General features: G+C 45.4%; 1 protein-coding gene across 8 annotated transcripts in view; it reads right to left on the minus strand.

Moving 5' to 3' along the window:
- Window positions 1-17,513, minus strand: part of SCML4 (Scm polycomb group protein like 4) — a 125,834-nt gene that overhangs the window by 12,560 nt on the left and 95,761 nt on the right. For 6 of the 8 annotated variants that reach the window (XR_004343648.1, XR_004343649.1, XM_032593231.1 and 3 more), the window contains 2 exons: window positions 11,550-11,840; window positions 1,674-1,819 (listed from right to left, as the gene is read on the minus strand). Coding sequence is in view for 5 of the 8 variants with exons in the window: in XM_032593231.1 (XP_032449122.1) it covers window positions 1,674-1,819; window positions 11,550-11,840 (437 nt within the window). In the remaining 3 variants the exon portion in view is untranslated. Of the gene's footprint in view, window positions 1-1,672; window positions 1,820-11,544; window positions 11,841-17,513 lie in introns of those variants that run through there. The other 2 variants (XR_004343651.1, XM_032593232.1) reach the window with 2 other exon arrangements.

Genomic DNA, 17,513 nt, shown 5'->3' on the forward strand with positions numbered 1-17,513 from the left:
ACCATGCAAGGCTCACCAGCCCTTGTTCTGCACCTATGCAGCCAGTATTGATGGAACACCTACTCTGTCACTCACTCTCTGTGTCGTTGGCAAAATGGAAGAGTGGACAGATCTCAACGATGGGCCTAATATTCTCTCTTTACCCCATCTCCTAGACTTCCACCATCCCCTACCACTCTGAAGGAGAGCCAGACTCCTCCTACCCAGATCTGTCTTCACATAACCCAGTCTATGGTCCCTGCTCTCAAGGCCCCATTGTCCAGTGATGTTAAATATATCCCTAATGAGCGCCTGGGTGGCTCAGTCAGTTAAGCCTCTGGCTCTTGGTTTCGGCTCAGGTCATGGTCCATGTGGAGTTTGAGCCCCATATCAGGCTCCATGCTGACAGAGTGGAGCCTTCTTGGGATTCTCTCTCTCCCTCTCTCTCTGCCCCTCACCCTCTCATGCCGTCTCTTTCTCAAAATAAATAAATAAACATATATATATATATATATATATATATATATATCCCTAATGAAATGTGAGTGTCAGGTTAGAGCAGAAGTCTCCCCAGATCTGAGAGTATGGTTTCTATGACAGAATCACCAAACAAAAGTGAGAGACAAGAAGGAGAATATCATGGTAAATGTGGCCAGCCAGAATAATGTTCCCTCTCTTCCCCCCTAGATGTCTACGTCCTACTCCCCTAACCTGTGAGCATGTGAGGTTACCTGGCAAGGGGGAATTAAGGCTACTGATGAGCTGGATTTAAAATGGGGGGGGGGGGGAAGGGCATCCTGGATTACCGGGTGGGAGAGACAGCATCATCGCAAGGATCCTTACAAACGGAAGAAGAAATCAGAAGACAGAACTAGAGTCGGCAGCCTGGGCGGGACTCGCCTGATGTTGCTGGACTTGAGGATGAGGGCAGAGGCCTACAGGCCAAGAAATGAGGGTGGATCCAGATGCTGGGAAAGGCAAGGAAACCAATTCTCCCTAGAGCTTCCAGAAAGGAATGTCAGCCCTGCAGACGCCTTGATCTCAGCCCGCCAAGACCCGTCAGACTCCTGACCCACTGAACTGTAAGATAATAAATCTGTGTTGTTCTAAGCTAGATGTTTGTGGTAATTGGTTCTGGCAGCAATAAAAAACCGACATAGTAAGCCTGGCAGACGAAGTATTAATTATTACCTTTTTTTAATTTACCATATTTATAATATTTCAGAATCTCTTAAATATATATTCTAGAATCTCCGTTCTAAGAATACCTGCTACCTGAAGGCTAACTATAAGCCAGGTGCCGTGCTGAACACCTTACGTGCATTTTCTCATTGAATCCTCAAAGCAGCTTAGACTATTAGGCACGGTTACAGTTTGCCCGGCATATTGTAGGTGTGCTATAAATGTCTGTTGAATGCGCAGACAGACGGATGGATGGGCAGGAAAACAGGCACTCCTAATAACGGCCGAAATGAGGGAACAGATGGGACAAATACCCCTTCTTAAAAACAAAACGAAGTGAGAAGCCTGCGGTTCCATCTGGCCTCCCTTGAGTGGTGGCCCGAGGCTTAGTTGAGACCAGTCCCCCTCTGCAGCCTGCAGCTCCCTGAACCTCGCCTTTCCTCCATGCTCCCTCCACCCCCGCCTCCGGCCCCCTCCCAGGCCAGGCCTACCATGTGCGTGCAAGTACTCACGTGCTTTCTGAAGAGTTCCACGTGAGGCCCCAGAGCCTGCGGGTCAGCGTCTTTCACGAACCAGACCACATCCTCCACAGTCCAGGTGGAGGGGTTCCTGCTCCGGGGCCGCCTGGCATCCTGTCCGTCTGGGGAAGGGCTTGAGGCTGGACGGGTGAGCACGCACAAGAACATTAGACACCGGGATGATGGCCTCAGTGCCTACCTGGTGCTGCCTGCCCCCACCTGGCTCTTAGTCCAAGGCTGTGGCCTGAGTGACCTCCTGTGACTGAGAAAGGCTGGGAGAGACAGCCTGCAGCACGAGGAGGCCACTTCTGGAGGCAAACCCTCCCATCCCTGCAAACGACCTCCGCTCTCCCACGGAGTAAAGCATTAGAAAACTGGATCTCCTTCAACAGGCTGTGCTTCTGGTCCATGTTAGTTTTAAAAAAACCCTCCTGCTCAGTTCTCAGTGAGCCCTGGACCTCCTTAGCCGGGTGACCAGAGAAGTCTTGCTAAGCTGAATGTCCAAACTGGCCCCTACAGTGCTAGGAGGCCAGAAAGAATTCAGATCCTTTCTGCCTCCACTGGTTACACCGAGACATAAAGACATAGGAGAACCGAGGTGCATTTTGGTCCTCGTTCTGGGTCTCTGCCGCCAGTGCCGGGAATCCCGCTGTGAGAGGCGCCTCTTCTCTGCATGTGCAGAAAGGAGACATCCTCTCACTGCCCCAGGCACAGAGTGCCTCCATGGCCCCCTGCTCTTCAGAGGACTTGCCCCAGTCTCCCCTACTAGCATGAGAGTTCCTTGACAGCAAAGGGTCCAATCCTGTGCCTGGTCCCGAGCTGGTCCTTGATACGTGATTATTGCATGACCTGCACCATTCCTTAAATGCATCCCCCACATGGCAGAGTAAAAGGTACAAGACAAGTAAAGGAGGAAAAAAGTAATGAATCGAATGCCTGGCCATATCTAGAGGTTGACTTTTTTCATATGTCCCAAACTAACTCCTCTTTCTCCAGCACCAGGTTCTCCTCCTATCCGTCAGGTTTCTGAAACCACAGTGATGTCTCTACTTCTACCTCTCCTTCTACTGCCCCTTATTTGCTCCCCACATTTAATTTTCTTAAGCTCTTAGGAAGATGCCTCTCACACTGGGTCCTCCCTCCCACCCTGCTGCCCCTATCGGAGATCCTCTTACCCAAACCCCTGCGATGGGTTCCATGGGTATCCTTGCCCTGGGCTCTCTTCCTTCTGGGCAAAACTGTCTACTGCCTCGATGCTTTCTGTAGACCCAACCCTGTCTGTGCCCCTTGCCTATGTACTGACTCCAGAGTCCCTACTGTAGCTCAAGGTCAAGGACTCTCTTATAATAACATCTTTCCTTCTGAGACAGAGGGGAAGCGCTTTTGTGCCAGAGAGACCTAGGAACAAACCCTGGAGCCACCCACTGCTACCAATTTGACCATGACTCAGCTCATTAGCTGTAAAATGGCAACACTGTCCTTCAGGAAGGGCAAGTGTCAGACTGAAATGGGATTAGGCCTAAGCCCTAGGGCTACCATGCATCAGGCACTCCACAGAGGGGAGACACCCTGCCTGCCTCCACTGTCCTCCTGCGCACTCCCATCCGGGCACACTGACAGAATGTCTCCCTAGCTTCCCTTCTCCATCTTTAGCCAGGGCTTTTGGCTTTTCTCTAGAAGCACATACCCTCCCTCCTTTCCACAGAAGCTCCACCAGCCGTCAAAACCCAGGCAGACCCATTCATAGACAGCATTTCTGTGTCCTGCCATCTGGACGTCACATTCCTCTGCCTTTAACCCCCACATCTTTGTTCTCAAGACGCTTTCCACATTCCATCTTATACTGCAGTTACGCGTGTCTATAACCTCCAGTTAGATTTAAATTTCTCGAGGGCAATCATTTTCATCTCCCCCCATCCCATCCCATTCATTCCACAAACATCTACTGAGCATCTCTTCTGTACCAGGTCCTGGGCAAAGGGTCTGGTGAAAAACAGGATCCTCTCATTACAGGGTTTATAATCATTGACTCCTCCACAATTCTAAGTAAATGTGTTTGTAAATATGGGCTCAGGAGGTGTAAAATGAATCAATATATTTTGTAGGAACAGTATAGATAACTCACATAAAGGACTTGAGCAGGTAATCCTTAATCCTATTTTCAGGCTCAAAGAAAGTGGAGGCCCTGAACAATGAAGCAGCCTCCCTACAGAATAATTCTACGTGAAAAGTCCAGAAGCCTTCACTTCCACTTCCCCCTTTCAGTCTTGGTGCGCAGTGGTTCTCTGCTCTCTCTTTCCGGCTCCTCTTTTTAACATGCTCGAAAAGTGCACAGCTCTCCATTAGTGCAGAGCAAAGTACAACATCACATTTCCGAGTGTGCCCTAAAACCATAATGGTTCAGTTGAGAACTGGATTTGCTTTGAGATTTTCCCTGCCTTTTCCTTGCCGGATCTGGGAGGGTCCCCGAACGTGGGTTGGCACAGGGCATTTTGCCGGGAAACCGTTAGTGCACCCCGGAGCCGTCTGAATGCGGATGCATGCTTGTTCGAGATGATTTCACTGCATTTAAAGACATCTGCACTCAACCTGGGGACGAGGAATCACAGAAATCATATTCGCCCTCGATCCTGCCCCATCGGTGCTTCGGTGGTAATCAGGGTGATAAAAGATGCTCTGATTACAAAGGCTGCAAGCCTTTGGTGCCAAGAATGATTTTAGAGTGATCAGAGCAGAGGTCAAATCAAGTTTCCTGTATCTGACAGGAAAGAAGAATACCAGACCAATTCACAGCATCATCCCTGGGAGCCCAAGCTCCTTGAGCAAGGTCAGGGCACAACTTTCCTAGTGGTCACAGCCAGGGGTTGAGCAAGAGGGGCGGGATCATCTTGACTGAGGAGGCTCTCCAGGTGATGGCTGTGGAGGGAGGCGGCCCAGTTGGAGAGTGGCCCCGGTGCTTGCTGTGGGCATTTTTCACCTTTCCAGGATGAAATGGCACCAGCCAGGCCTGGCTCAGGAGCCTCTCTGAGGGGGTCTCTTAGTCATACAAGACAGAGAGCAGCAGGAAGCCTGCCACACCTTGGGAATTGCTCAAGATCCAAAGCACATAAACTCTCTCTAGAAGGAAGAGAAATGGAACTTTCCAGTGGCAGGTTTGTAAAGCCTTTGCAGTGGTCTGTGCTCACAAAGATAATAAATACGCTAACCCCCCTCCAGTGGCTGTGAAGGTGTCAGGAAGACAGATGGGTCCGGCCTGACACAGCCAGGCCAGGCGGATGTGATTGGACAGCAGGAAGACATGATGGATGTGAAAAGAATCTTGTTCTAAGGGACCAGGGCATGCAAAGTGCTCGCCAAACGCCTTTATGGGAAGGCAGGATTCTCCATGTCAGAGAACTTTGTGTATGTCGTGTCCCTTCACTAGAGCTGCCGGATTTGGTGAAGAGTGAAACCCAGTTGTGAATGGATGTGTAGGTGAAGGAGGTGGGGGTTGTTTCTAAAGCCGATCTCGTGTGCACCAGGAATAAATGCCTACGAATCAGTGTTTAAAGCAAGCCCGGGCATTTTCACGGCATAGGGACTTGCACGGCTGTCTTTGAATCTCTGTGTCTCATACCTGCCCACAACCACATGCATAATTTCCTTTTGCTCATTCATAATTCAAAGAAAACTTTTGAGCTAACAATAGAGTCATATGGAGGAACGGAAGGAGCAATGAGCCGGGAGTCAAAATCCCTACCACCCACCAGCCGTGTGAGTGTCTTTGTACTTCTCAGGTGTGAAATAAGGGAGTTGGGAAGAATCTCTAAGGTTCCTCTGCCTCTGATATGGTTGTGGTTTGTCCCGCACAACACCCGGGGAGTTACCTTCTTGTGTATCAGAAAGTCTTATCAGTGTGTCCACGTGCAATGCACACTGAATAGAGTACCAACGGCCAAGCTTGTAGCCCTTCCTGGCCCAAATCATTCTCCATGGGCTTTAGTTTCTTCATCTTGCTGCTCAAGAGTATCGTAAGAATCAAGTATGTGGCTCTGGACTGGAGCCTGACAAAGAACACCTCGAAGGGAAGCCCATCGGTGTCCAAAAGGGACCCCTCAGTGTCCTTCCTCAGGTTTCTCTGAGTTCCCTTGGCCCTCTCGGCATCTCTAGCGCTGGATCTGGGTTGGAGGGGATGGGGGTGAAGGCCAGGGAAGGGTAGATCTGTTCTCAGCTCCTCCTAGTGACCTGGTCCCTGTAGAAGGCACCCTTCCTAGAAACAAGGCCATGAGGAGTGTGGGAGGTGCCCAGCCTAGCCCACAATCTGGGTAGCATCAGGTAGTTTAAAACAGTGTTGTGTTTTATTATTTCTATTTTAAGAATTTTCAAGACTGTATGAGGTGAGAGAGATAGGAGACAGAGAGCACCTGACCAATCCTCAAATTTTAATCAAATTTTTCTTTCATTCTTTCAAGACCAGTTGACATGCTGCATGAGAAGAGAGGATGCCCCAAGAGACAGGAGAGACCAAAGGCCTAAAATGAGGCCACACTGGGCTGGATCTTTCTCTACCACCACAGACACGCGACCTCTGGGCAAGCAATCTGACCGCTGCCAGGAAGCTTCCAGCCACTCCTCCCCACGGTCCTTCCCTAGCCAGCTCCTGCTTCCCTGTCCAGCTGGCTCCACTGTCACTTCTCCGGGAAGCTTTTCCCACCTCCCTGGAGCAGGCTCAGTGACTCCTCCCTAGCTGATCCTCCCATAGCATCATATTTTTCCTTGGAGGTATAGTCACTGTTGTAATGAAGTTTGTGCAATATTGTTAACGTCTGCCTCTGTGGAATTGCACACTGTCGGAGAGCAGGGCCCACATGTGTCTTGCTCACAGCTCCATCCTTAGACCTGGGACGAGCCCCTGGCATAGTGTGCTCAGTAAGCATCTGCTGGCTGAGATGGAGCAAAAGCTGTCTGAGACTTAGTTGCCTTGCCTGTCAAACACCTACCATGTTGAGAGGATTAAATGGGATGATGTGAAGCATTAACCAGTAAGAATTAATCAAAAGGTAGTTACTATGCTTCCTATTGTTATGATGTGTCATTCCATAATGGCCAGTAGGTTTGTCTTGCTAAAGTCCATGGTCATCAGCTTACCTCCCTGTTCAGAAATGTCTGGTTCCCACAGATGAAAGCTCAGTCTGCTCGAAGTGGACCCCAAATCTCCCAGGGTGATTTCCCTCAGCATCTCTGCTCAAACTCTCTTCTTTCCCTGGAATGAATAAGCTCTTGCTACACTTTCGCTCACGTCAACCCCTCCACATAGAGCGCTGTCCCTATTCTCATTTTCTGATTGGATGGTCTCTCTGTCCATCACCCAACACCTTACCCTATGGAAGCTTTAATTTCTTCTTTATTTTCGTTCTTTCTTGATTCTGAAACTTGGACCTAATTGTGGTTGGGACTTCTACAGCATGTCCTGTTTAATGCAAAAGTTAGGAAGTTTTTGTTATCTGAAAACTTTATCGCTCTTGATGCTTACATGTTGGGTGGGAGAAGATGTTTATATGTTGGATGGGGAAGAGCTCCCAAATTTTTACCAGAGTATCAGCAAAAACCAAGGAAATGTGTCCTGTGAATACATCCCCTCAGAATCCACTGGCAGGGGCTATAGGTATGATCTATCAAGACAGCAGGGGGCAGGGGGAGTACTCACGAGAGAAGGCTGAGAAATTTGTCATGTCATCCATATCTACCCTCCTGCCTGCAGCCTCATGCAGTTCTCTGGATTCTGTGATTTTAAACCATTTTGATTAGCACCACAGGGGAAAATCCTTTTTTAGGTCCCCTCCAGGGTTTATGACTTGGGTCAAACCCTCCTAAAGAGGTATGGTTTCTTCAAACCAAGTACTTACACTTGGGAAGCAATTCCAGAGCAATCCTGAGCAATTCCCAGGGTGGAGGGCAAACTTAATAACCCTCCAGAGTGCCCACAGCAAGCACCCAGACTGGCAGTTAAGTGACAAATGGGTAAGGAGGCCAATGGTTTCCTCTCCTACTTTAATATACTGCCATTCGATTCCGCACAGCTTATCTCCATGGGTTCCAGATATGTTTAGCTGCACGGACTTTGTTTGAGCAAAGCATACATAGAACACCGCTCTGCAAATGTGAAGAGGCCCTGGTTAAAGAGGGCAGGGTGTTGGGAGTCCTGTCTGCTTCCATCCCCTCTTCCCTATCCCCTAGAGCTTCGAAGGGACCCCCTGAAGCCTACTGAAAGTCTGGAAATCCCTGGGGTGATTTTGAAAGACACAGGCTTTGGAGCCAGTTAAAGTGAAATCCTGACTCAACACTTGAATGACCTTATCTTGATCTTCACTTTCTTTATCTGTACCTTGTATATAATAATACCTACTATAATAATATGTACATATTATAATAAATCATAAAATACAACTTGCAAGAAGTCATAAATGTATGGAAAGTGTCTGGCTCTTGGTAGGTGCTCAATAAATAGTTATTTAGTATGTGCCTCAAGCAAGCAGGCTCCTATTCTGGGGCTAAGGAGGATTTGGATATGAGCAAGGGACCTCACAAAGCTGAGGGTCTGGTTCCTACTGTGGGACAGGGAAGAGAAAGTCCTAGAGATGAGAGAACAAAGTGCTACAGAAGGAATCGGAAGGAACAAACATTTCTAATTGGGAGGTATGGCTGAGACTCTCGGTCACCTACTCAATATCTTTTTTTGCACTTCTTCCTTTATAACGGAAACCCTGATTTCCAGCTGGGATCGTGGTTTCTTAGAACAAAATCATATTTCCCAGTTTCTCTTGCAGCTGGTAGCCATGTGACTAAGTTCTGGCCAATGAGATGGAAGCAGCAGTGGAAACCTCTCTCAGAGATGCTGGCACTGCCCTCCTACATCTTGACGCTAGAGTGGAGATAGCTGGCTGGCTTTCTGGTATCTGTGTTTCCATTTAGCACACTGGTTAAAGGAATCTTTGGCGCATTCGAGTTAATGTGCCTACAAAGGGTGAATAATTTTCTTTTTTCTTCAGTATACTACAGAGGCTCGATAATGAACTTCTACCATTACATTTTGCAGCTAAAATGAGGAAGCTAGGTGGGTGAGTGTGTGATTTTTGAACATCACAAAGCCCCAAAGCGTCCAGCTAATTATGGACAACTCTGATTCGCAGGGCATCAAAGTTCTCACTAATATTTCTAAGTGGTGAAAGAGGCAATCCGTATTCAGGGTACAGTTAGTGTTTTGCTTGGAGCGGAAGGTAACAAGCACTGGTGGGCTCCATCTCTCTGATTTTACCCAAGATCCTAAGAGGCAAAGCCCTGAGTGAGTGGGGATCTCCTGGGGGGTTAACCAGAGCTCTAACAGAGAGGGTTCTCTCAGAGTTGGTTCCCAGGGAGGGTCTGGGCCACCCCTCAGGCAGACCCCCTCAGACAGCTAACTGGAGAACAAAGGGCTGGGGAGGAGGCGAAAATGAAGGACAAGAGAGTTGTTGAGGGAGTGATAGATAGGAGGGCATCCCAGGGGGGGAGGGAAGCTACCTTGAGATCCCTTTGAAAGATCTAAGATTCCCCTCATCCAAGGGTACCAGATAGACTGGGATGGAGCAGACAATTCTTCAGGTAGTGATAGAAGTTCTTTTCATCCTTTTATTGCTTAAATCCTACACTTACGACATCGGGCCTGATACTCCACCAACTTGACCAGAAGACAGGGTAAATCTCTCCTTTTTAAAAAATGGCAACACTGTTAGAATTATGAGTCAACTCAATCAGGCGATGACCTGCGATCACCCTGAGCAAATGGGAACTGGGTTGAGGAGAAGAGGTTGACAGGAAGAGACAGCTAAAAGGCAGAGGGGCACCAAGAGGAGTGTTTTGACAACCACGGGCAACATGAGGACACTGGCATCATGGTAGGGGACACAGAGATAATGAATGTTTATTGAACTACTACATGCCGGGTGCTACAAAAACTCTGGGGATAAGCCTAGGAAATAAACGCTGCCCCTCCTTTACTTTAAGATGTTGATTTGTGCCAAATCTTGTTCTCTTCTCTTGTTCTTAAAAATCAGGTAGAACAATGTCTCTCCCCTTTGGAAAATGGGCTCTGCCCACTCAAATCTTCTGCATGGCTGATGGCTTATGTGACAATGTTGGGAAGTAGTCTGCAGGATGCGTCTGCATTTGGCAAGAGCCCCCGTGGCTGAGGGATTCTGTACTCTGCTCCTCAGAACTGCCTTCTGCGCAAGGCGTTCCTGCCTGCCTTTCTATCTATCCTCAGCCAGGAGAGCCTTGTGTAAGATGGGGGAGGTCTTTGAGGGGAACACATGGAGGATGTTGGATCATACAAACTAGCTCATCACTGTGGCTTCTCGGGGCTACTGGTAGAGAGATCCAAGGCTCCGAACAAAAATGTGACTTGTCAAAGAAGACGGCCAACCCATTGGGAGGCTGCAGAGGGGCAAGATGAAGACTCCCCAACTCCTCAGCCTGGGGCCTCCTCTCCTCAGCAGCTTTCAGGTGCAGAGCTGCTGGGCTGTGATTGGGTGAGAGATGTGTTCACGTGATCTGTGACAGCTAATCTTTATCGAGCTTTTACCATGTCTGCGGTCTGACACTAAATACACGTGTGAACTTATTTAATCCTCCCAACAAACCTATGAGATGGATGCTATTGTTATCATTCTAATTTTACAGGTGAGGAAACTGAGGCACAGAGAAACCCAGACTTGCAAAAGGTCATACAGTCAGGAAGTGGTAGGTCCACGATTCTAGCCCAGTGCATCTGGCTCCATATTCCATGGATTATCCACTATGCTTTACAGCCTTTGTTCATTAATGAAATACTGAAGCTTGAAAATGATTTAAAAAAACAATCGGGGCGCCTGGGTGGCGCAGTCGGTTAAGCGTCCGACTTCAGCCAGGTCACGATCTCGCGGTCCGGGAGTTCCAGCCCCGCGTCGGGCTCTGGGCTGATGGCTCAGAGCCTGGAGCCTGTTTCCGATGCTGTGTCTCCCTCTCTCTCTGCCCCTCCCCCGTTCATGCTCTGTCTCTCTCTGTCCCAAAAATAAATAAAAAACGTTGAAAAAAAATTAAAAAAAAAAAAAAACAATGGACACCAAGCTATCCCTAGAAGAAGAGCACTTTCATGCATTGCATCCCAACAAGGTATCACAAGGTAGTATAACCAGCATTAAGGAAATGTTGTTTAACTCTGGTTCTGCCCATGTATTTGTGTCCTACAAATGTCACCCACTATGCAAGAAAAGATGCTTTATTGACATCTGGTTCTTCTTTTTCCTGGCACAGAGATGATCTACATCTCTCAGATTCCCTTAGAGTTAAGTGTGGCATAATGGCCAGCTCTTGCCAATGAAATGTGAGCGGAAATGACGTGCATCATTCTCAAGCTCTAGGGAAGAGTATGTGCCTTCCTCACTCACTCTTTCCCTTTCTACCCAGTAGGTGTTTGGGGCATGGAGGCCATAGGGGATAGCAGGGCCACAAAATGGACAAAGTCTGAGTCCCTGAATTGGGATGCATCCACGACCTAAGAACACCCACCTTGGACTCTTGAACAAAAAAGTAAAATAAATTTCTATTGCATTTGAGCCACTGTACATTTTGGAATCTACTTACTCGTACAGCCTAGCCTGTTCTTATATACTATTTTCTTTACTTATGGTCAAAAGTTGAAGTTAGCTGCCTTTAAGAACAACAAAAATTCTTGAAAGGGCTTCCAATTTCCCAGTGTTCCATATTCAGAAATCATTGTTCCCCCGGAAGCCACCCCCTTCCCCCTACATGCAGTTATCCCAGAGCAAGGGCAGAGGAGGTTAAGTCATGGGGAAGCCAGAGCATGCATTACATTACCACATCTGTTTCCTTCAAGAGGGGTCCCGTTTCTCTTGGGGCTGGAGCCTGGGGGCCTCAGCCCAGGTGTCAAGGGGCCTCCAGAGGACATGGGGCTGGAGCGGGGACCACTGGCAGTGGTGGCCAAGACTCCCCCAAGGTGGCCATCTCCAGAGTTCTGTCTCTTGCAGTACAGCGAGGAAGAGGTGGGCAAGGAGCCCCTGTGGCTAAAGGTGGAGGCGGAGGGGTCCATGCTGTAGCGGTTCATGCCCACAGGGTTCGCCAGGCACTCCTCAGTGGTGACTGTTTTTGCTAAGCAAGAAGGCAGGACAGAGAAGCAGAGATCAGAAAGCAAGTCCAGGGGCTACCTGACAATCTTGGCAAACATTTCCTCAGTGGCATGGGTGCCACTACCTGTGGGAACGAGAGATGAGGAGGAATGCACCCCATATCATAATCCCAAATAGTTCACCTCTAAGCAGATTGAGACACTTGTCTCACCAACAAAGCATATCCCAAAGAAGGGATGGGAGATGTGCCCCTTCTGTGTTCAGAAGAAAAAGGGATTAATTTGGTTATTGGTGATTTGGAAATAAAATTCAAAGGTGTTTCTCCTTCCATGGTGTTGCCTCTCCAGCAGTCGCTACTAGCTTGTCTGAATCTCCCTGCGCTCTTTTCTCTTGCCCACTAACACTGCTAGCCTCACTTGGAGATATCAAGCAAGAGTTACAGTGCCCTTGAGTTAGGAGAACCACTTTGGCCTGGGTGGTGACATAGGGGCAATGGTGCTTCCCCCTCTACCCCCCTAATTTTAGTCTCAATACACAGAAGGGTACTGTCCTTCCTCCAAAGCTAACAAGCTGGGGACACAAATGCTGATCTGATTGGCCCCACATTCCTCCCCATAACCTGCATTTGAGAGATAAAGAGCCAATCAAAAGTGCAGGGGGAGTAAAGCTGCTGAAGAGTCAGCCAACCTCATCATCAGCTTCCCTTTGCTCAAGTAAATCACAATTTTCTATACTTTTAAAGCTTGAACTCCCTGTTGAACTCTGTGACCTATACCTATGGCCAAATGGTGTGGGGTGTTTTGTTTTATTTTTAAGCAGAAAGTTCAGGAGGATTATGGGAATAGAAAGAAAAAGAAAAATATTCTAGGAATTCCTTGTCTTTAGTCCCTCCAGTCCCAGACAAGATCACATGTGCCTGGTCCCATCAGTAATCATCTTTATACCACATATGGTCAAAACAGATCTTGACATGCACAAAGAAAATTGTTAGAGTAACAAAAACCAGTGGATCCTCCAAGGTTGGCAATGGGGTAACACATTTGAGGCCACAAGACCCAGATGTTTTCTTCATTATGGATTCCTCCCATAATGCAGATAATGAAAGATTAAGACTTGATTTTATTAGGGGAACTAGCAATTCTTATATGTTGGAAAACATATGGATCTTGTCTGGAAATAAAAGTCATTGCATATGGGATGTTGCTAAAGCAGTGCTTAAAGCAAAATTTATAGCTGTAAATAATTACATTAAAAAGAAGAAAGATCTCAAATTAATAACCTAATCTTTCATGATAAGATGCTAGGGAAAAAAAGAGCAAACTATACCTAACTAAGCAGAAGGAAAGAAATAAAGATTAAAGCAGAAATAAGTAAAGACTAAAAAAACAACAGAGAAAATCAATGCATCCAAAGCTGGCTCTTCGAAACAATAACAAAATTGAAAAACTTTAGCTAGACTGGGCAAGGAAAAAAGAAGATTCAAATGATCAGAAACAGAAATGAAAGAGGTGACATAACTACCAACCTTACAGAAATAAATGGATCATTAAGGAATACTATGGACAATCATATGCCAATACATTGGATAGAAGAAGAATGTAGACAGAAGAAATGGACAAATTACCAAAACTGACTCAAAAAAAAAAAAAAAAAAAAGACAATCTGAGTAAACCTGTAACAAGTAGACAGAATGAATCAGTAATCAAAATTACTCACAAAGAAATCCCAGGCCCAGATGGTTTCATGAGTGTATCCTACCAAGCATTTAAAGAAAAATTAAAACCAATTCTTTACAAACTCTTCCAAAAGATAGAAGAGGAATGTTATGGACTGAAGTGTGTCCTCTAAAATTCATATGTTGAAGTCCTAACTCCCAAAGTGACTACATACAAGAAGGTAGTAAAGGTTAAGTGAGGTCTTAAGGGTAGGACCTTAATTTGACAACACATGCTCACTAGCTCTCTCTCTCTTTCTCTCTCCCTCTCCCTCCCCCCCCCCCCCCCCCCCCCCAGCAACATACATGCACAGAGAAGAGGCCATGCGAGGACACAGCAAGACAGTGGCTGTTCACAAATCAGCAAGAGCGCTCTCAACAGAAACCACCCCTGACAGCACGTTGATCTCACTCGTCTTGCCTCTAGAACTCTGAGAAAATAAATTCTATTGTTAAATCAACTAGACTGTGGTATTCTGTTGTGGCGACCAAGCAAACTAATACAAGGAAGGAATACTTCCCAACTCATTCTATAAGGCCACTATTAACCTGGTACCAAATCCAGACAAAGACATTCCAAGAATAGAAAATTATAGAATAATATCTCTTATGAATATGGATACAAAAATCCTCAACAAAATGCTAGCAAATCAAATCCTATAACATATAATATAACTTATACACTGTGACCAAGTAGGATTTATCCCAGGAAAGCAAGACTGTTTTAACAGTTAAAAATCAGTTAATGTAATATACCATATAAATAGAATAAAAAAACAAAGATAGTACAATGATCTCAATAGATTTGACAAAATCCATTGTCCTTTCCTGATAAAAACACTCAACATACTAGGAATAGAAGGGAACTTCCTCAACTGGAGAAATCGCATCTACAAAAACCCTATAGCTAACATCATAGTTAATGGTGGAAGACTAGATGTTTTTCTTCCTAAGATCAAGAAAAAGACAAGGATGCTTATTCTCACCACTTCTATTCAACATTTTACTGGAAGTTCCAGCCAACCCAATTTGGTAAGAAAAAGAAAGAAAAAGCACCTAGATGGGAAGGAAGAAATAAAACTATCTCTCGTATGTAGAAAATCCTAAAGAATCCATTAAAACATTATTGGAACTACTAACCGAGTTTAGCAAGGTTGCAGGATACAAGATCAATATGCAAATACCAATTGTGTTTCAGATTAAACAATCTGAAAATGAAGTTAAGAAAACAATTCATTTATAATAACATTAAATGAATAAAATATGGGGAAATAAGTTTAATAAAAGAAGCGTAAAACTGAAAACTATAAAATACTGTTGACAGAAAGTAAAGAAGATCTAAACAAATGGGGGAAAATCCCATGTTCATGAATCAGAAGACTGAATATTGTTAAGATGGCAATAATCCTTAAATTGACCTATAGAGTCAATGTAATTCTTGTCAATATCTCAGCTGACTTCTTCGTAGAAATTGAGAAGCTGTTTCTAAAATTCATACAATTTTCGGGGCGCCTGGGTGGCGCAGTCGGTTAAACGTCCGACTTCAGCCAGGTCACGATCTCGCGGTCTGGGAGTTCGAGCCCCGCGTCAGGCTCTGGGCTGATGGCTCGGAGCCTGGAGCCTGTTTCCGATTCTGTGTCTCCTTCTCTCTCTGCCCCTCCCCTGTTCATGCTCTGTCTCTCTCTGTCCCAAAAATAAATAAACGTTGAAAAAAAAAAATTTAAAATTCATACAATTTTCAAGGGACCAAGATTAACCAAAACAATCATGAGAAAAGGACAAAATGGAGCATTCACACTTTCCAATTTCAAAATTGACTACAGAGCAATGATAGTAAAGACAGTGTGATGCTGGAATATGAGTAGGCATGTAGATCAATGGAATTGAATTGAGAGTTCAAAAATAAACCAATGTATGTTCAACTGATTCCCCACAAGGGTGCCAAAATCATTTAGTGGGGAGAGAAAAATCTTTTCAACAAACTGGTGTTGGAACAACTGGATATCCACATGCGAAACAATGAAATTGGACCCTTACTTCATACCATATACAAAAAAATCAACTCAATATTGGCCCAAGACTTAAATGTAAGAGAAAGAATTTATAAAACTCTTAGAAGGAAACATAAGAATAAATCTTCATGACCTTGAGTTTGGCAAGGCATCATTACATTTGACACCAAAAGCATGAGCAACAAAAGAAAACAATACACAAATTGGACTTTATTAAAATTTCAAACTTCTGTGCTTTGAAAGATACCATTAAAAAAAAGTGAAAAGACAACCCACGGAATGGGAGAAAATACTTGCCAATCATATATCTCATCAGGGACTTGTTTCCAGAGTAACTCAATAATGAAAAGACAACCTAATTTAAAAGTGGTCAAAGGACTTGAATAGACTTTTCTCCAAAGAAGATATACAAATGGCTAATAAACACACGAAACATGTTCCCCATCATTAGCCATTGGGAAATGCAAATCAAACCCACAAAGAACTATAACTTCACACTCACTAGAATGGTTACAATAAAAAAGTCAGATAAAGACAAATGTTGATGCTGTAGAGAAATTGGAATCCTCATCCACTGTTTGTGGGAAGAGGAAAACTAACACTTATTGTGCACCTACTATGGGCCAGCACCATTCTAAGCCAGTAAGGAGTAAGGCTGCCATTATAGTCCCCTTTTTGGAATGTTCTCATTATCTGAGATACCAATCCTTTTGGTATCTTTGATTTGGTATCTGAGATACCAATCCTTTTGGTATTCTTTGATCCCTAGTGGCAGGTGCTTTGATATATGTGAGGAAGCTACTCATAGTGTCTGGCATACAGAAGGCACTCCATAAATATTTACTGAGTAGACATTTGGGCGCTGTTAGCAGTGAGGCAGCCATTGCATAGAACATGCATTACAATTCATGTAAATAAATGACAACCAACGATAAAAAAAAGATGTAACTAAAATGTTTATTTTGTTTATTAAATATTTTAAATCCAAATTAAATATGTCTACATAGTTCTGATAGTGTAAGGCAGAGAATGCAGATAATTCTCCAATCTGCACTATAGCTGGAAAATAGAGATGCAGATGAAAGATTGTTCTCCTATGACAACGTGCAGAAATGGGGAACAAGGGAACATGGACTTTATTGGTTTAAAAACTGCTGACGACCATGGGTGAGATCAAAGGTAATAAAAAGTCAGTTTCTGGGCTGGGATCCAAATGAATTCATCAAAAAGTAAAACCGACTTGAGAGACCATCAAGCCATAGCCTTCTACCCAACAAAGGATACACCAGTGATTCCAGAGGCAGCAGGTGAACAGCCATGGAGACAGGTCCGCAAGCCCCCCATGGGGGCTCTGCATAGCCTGGAGCTCCCAGGAAGCCTGGGAGCGAACAACACGTACAGGTGCACACACCAGGGTGCCGTTCAGAATTGATGAGACACAGCTGCTCAAACCTGGTTCAAACAGCCTTTTCCTCACCTTTATAAATAGGGGTGCTGACACTTACATCACGCCAAAGCGTAAAGATGACTGATATAATGAAGGCCATCATTATTTACCTACAGGACTGAAAAGGGCCTGCAGAGAGCAACCCGGCCAGCATCTCCCCAAGTGTTAGATGTGTCTCACTGGTGGGACAGGGGACGATATCAGGTGTGACTTTGGTGTGTTCGTTTCCTAAAGCTGCAGAAATTACCATAAACTGGGTGGCCTAAAACAGCAGAAAGGTATTCTCTTGTAGTTCTGAATGCTAGAAGCATGAAATCACAGTGTCGGCAGAGCCATGTTCTTTCTTAAGGCTCAAAGGTAGGATCCTTCCTTGCCTCTACCTCGTTGCTTGTGTAGCCAACAATCCTTCATGGTAGACACATGGCTCTAATCCGCCTCCATTGTCACATGGCATCTTCCCTGTGCATCTGTGTCTGCGTCCAAATGTCTTAGAAAGACATCAGTCACTGGATTAGGGTTCAT

The sequence above is a fragment of the Lynx canadensis genome, chromosome B2 (assembly GCF_007474595.2).
Source record: "Lynx canadensis isolate LIC74 chromosome B2, mLynCan4.pri.v2, whole genome shotgun sequence".
Taxonomy (NCBI): Eukaryota; Metazoa; Chordata; class Mammalia; order Carnivora; family Felidae; genus Lynx; species Lynx canadensis.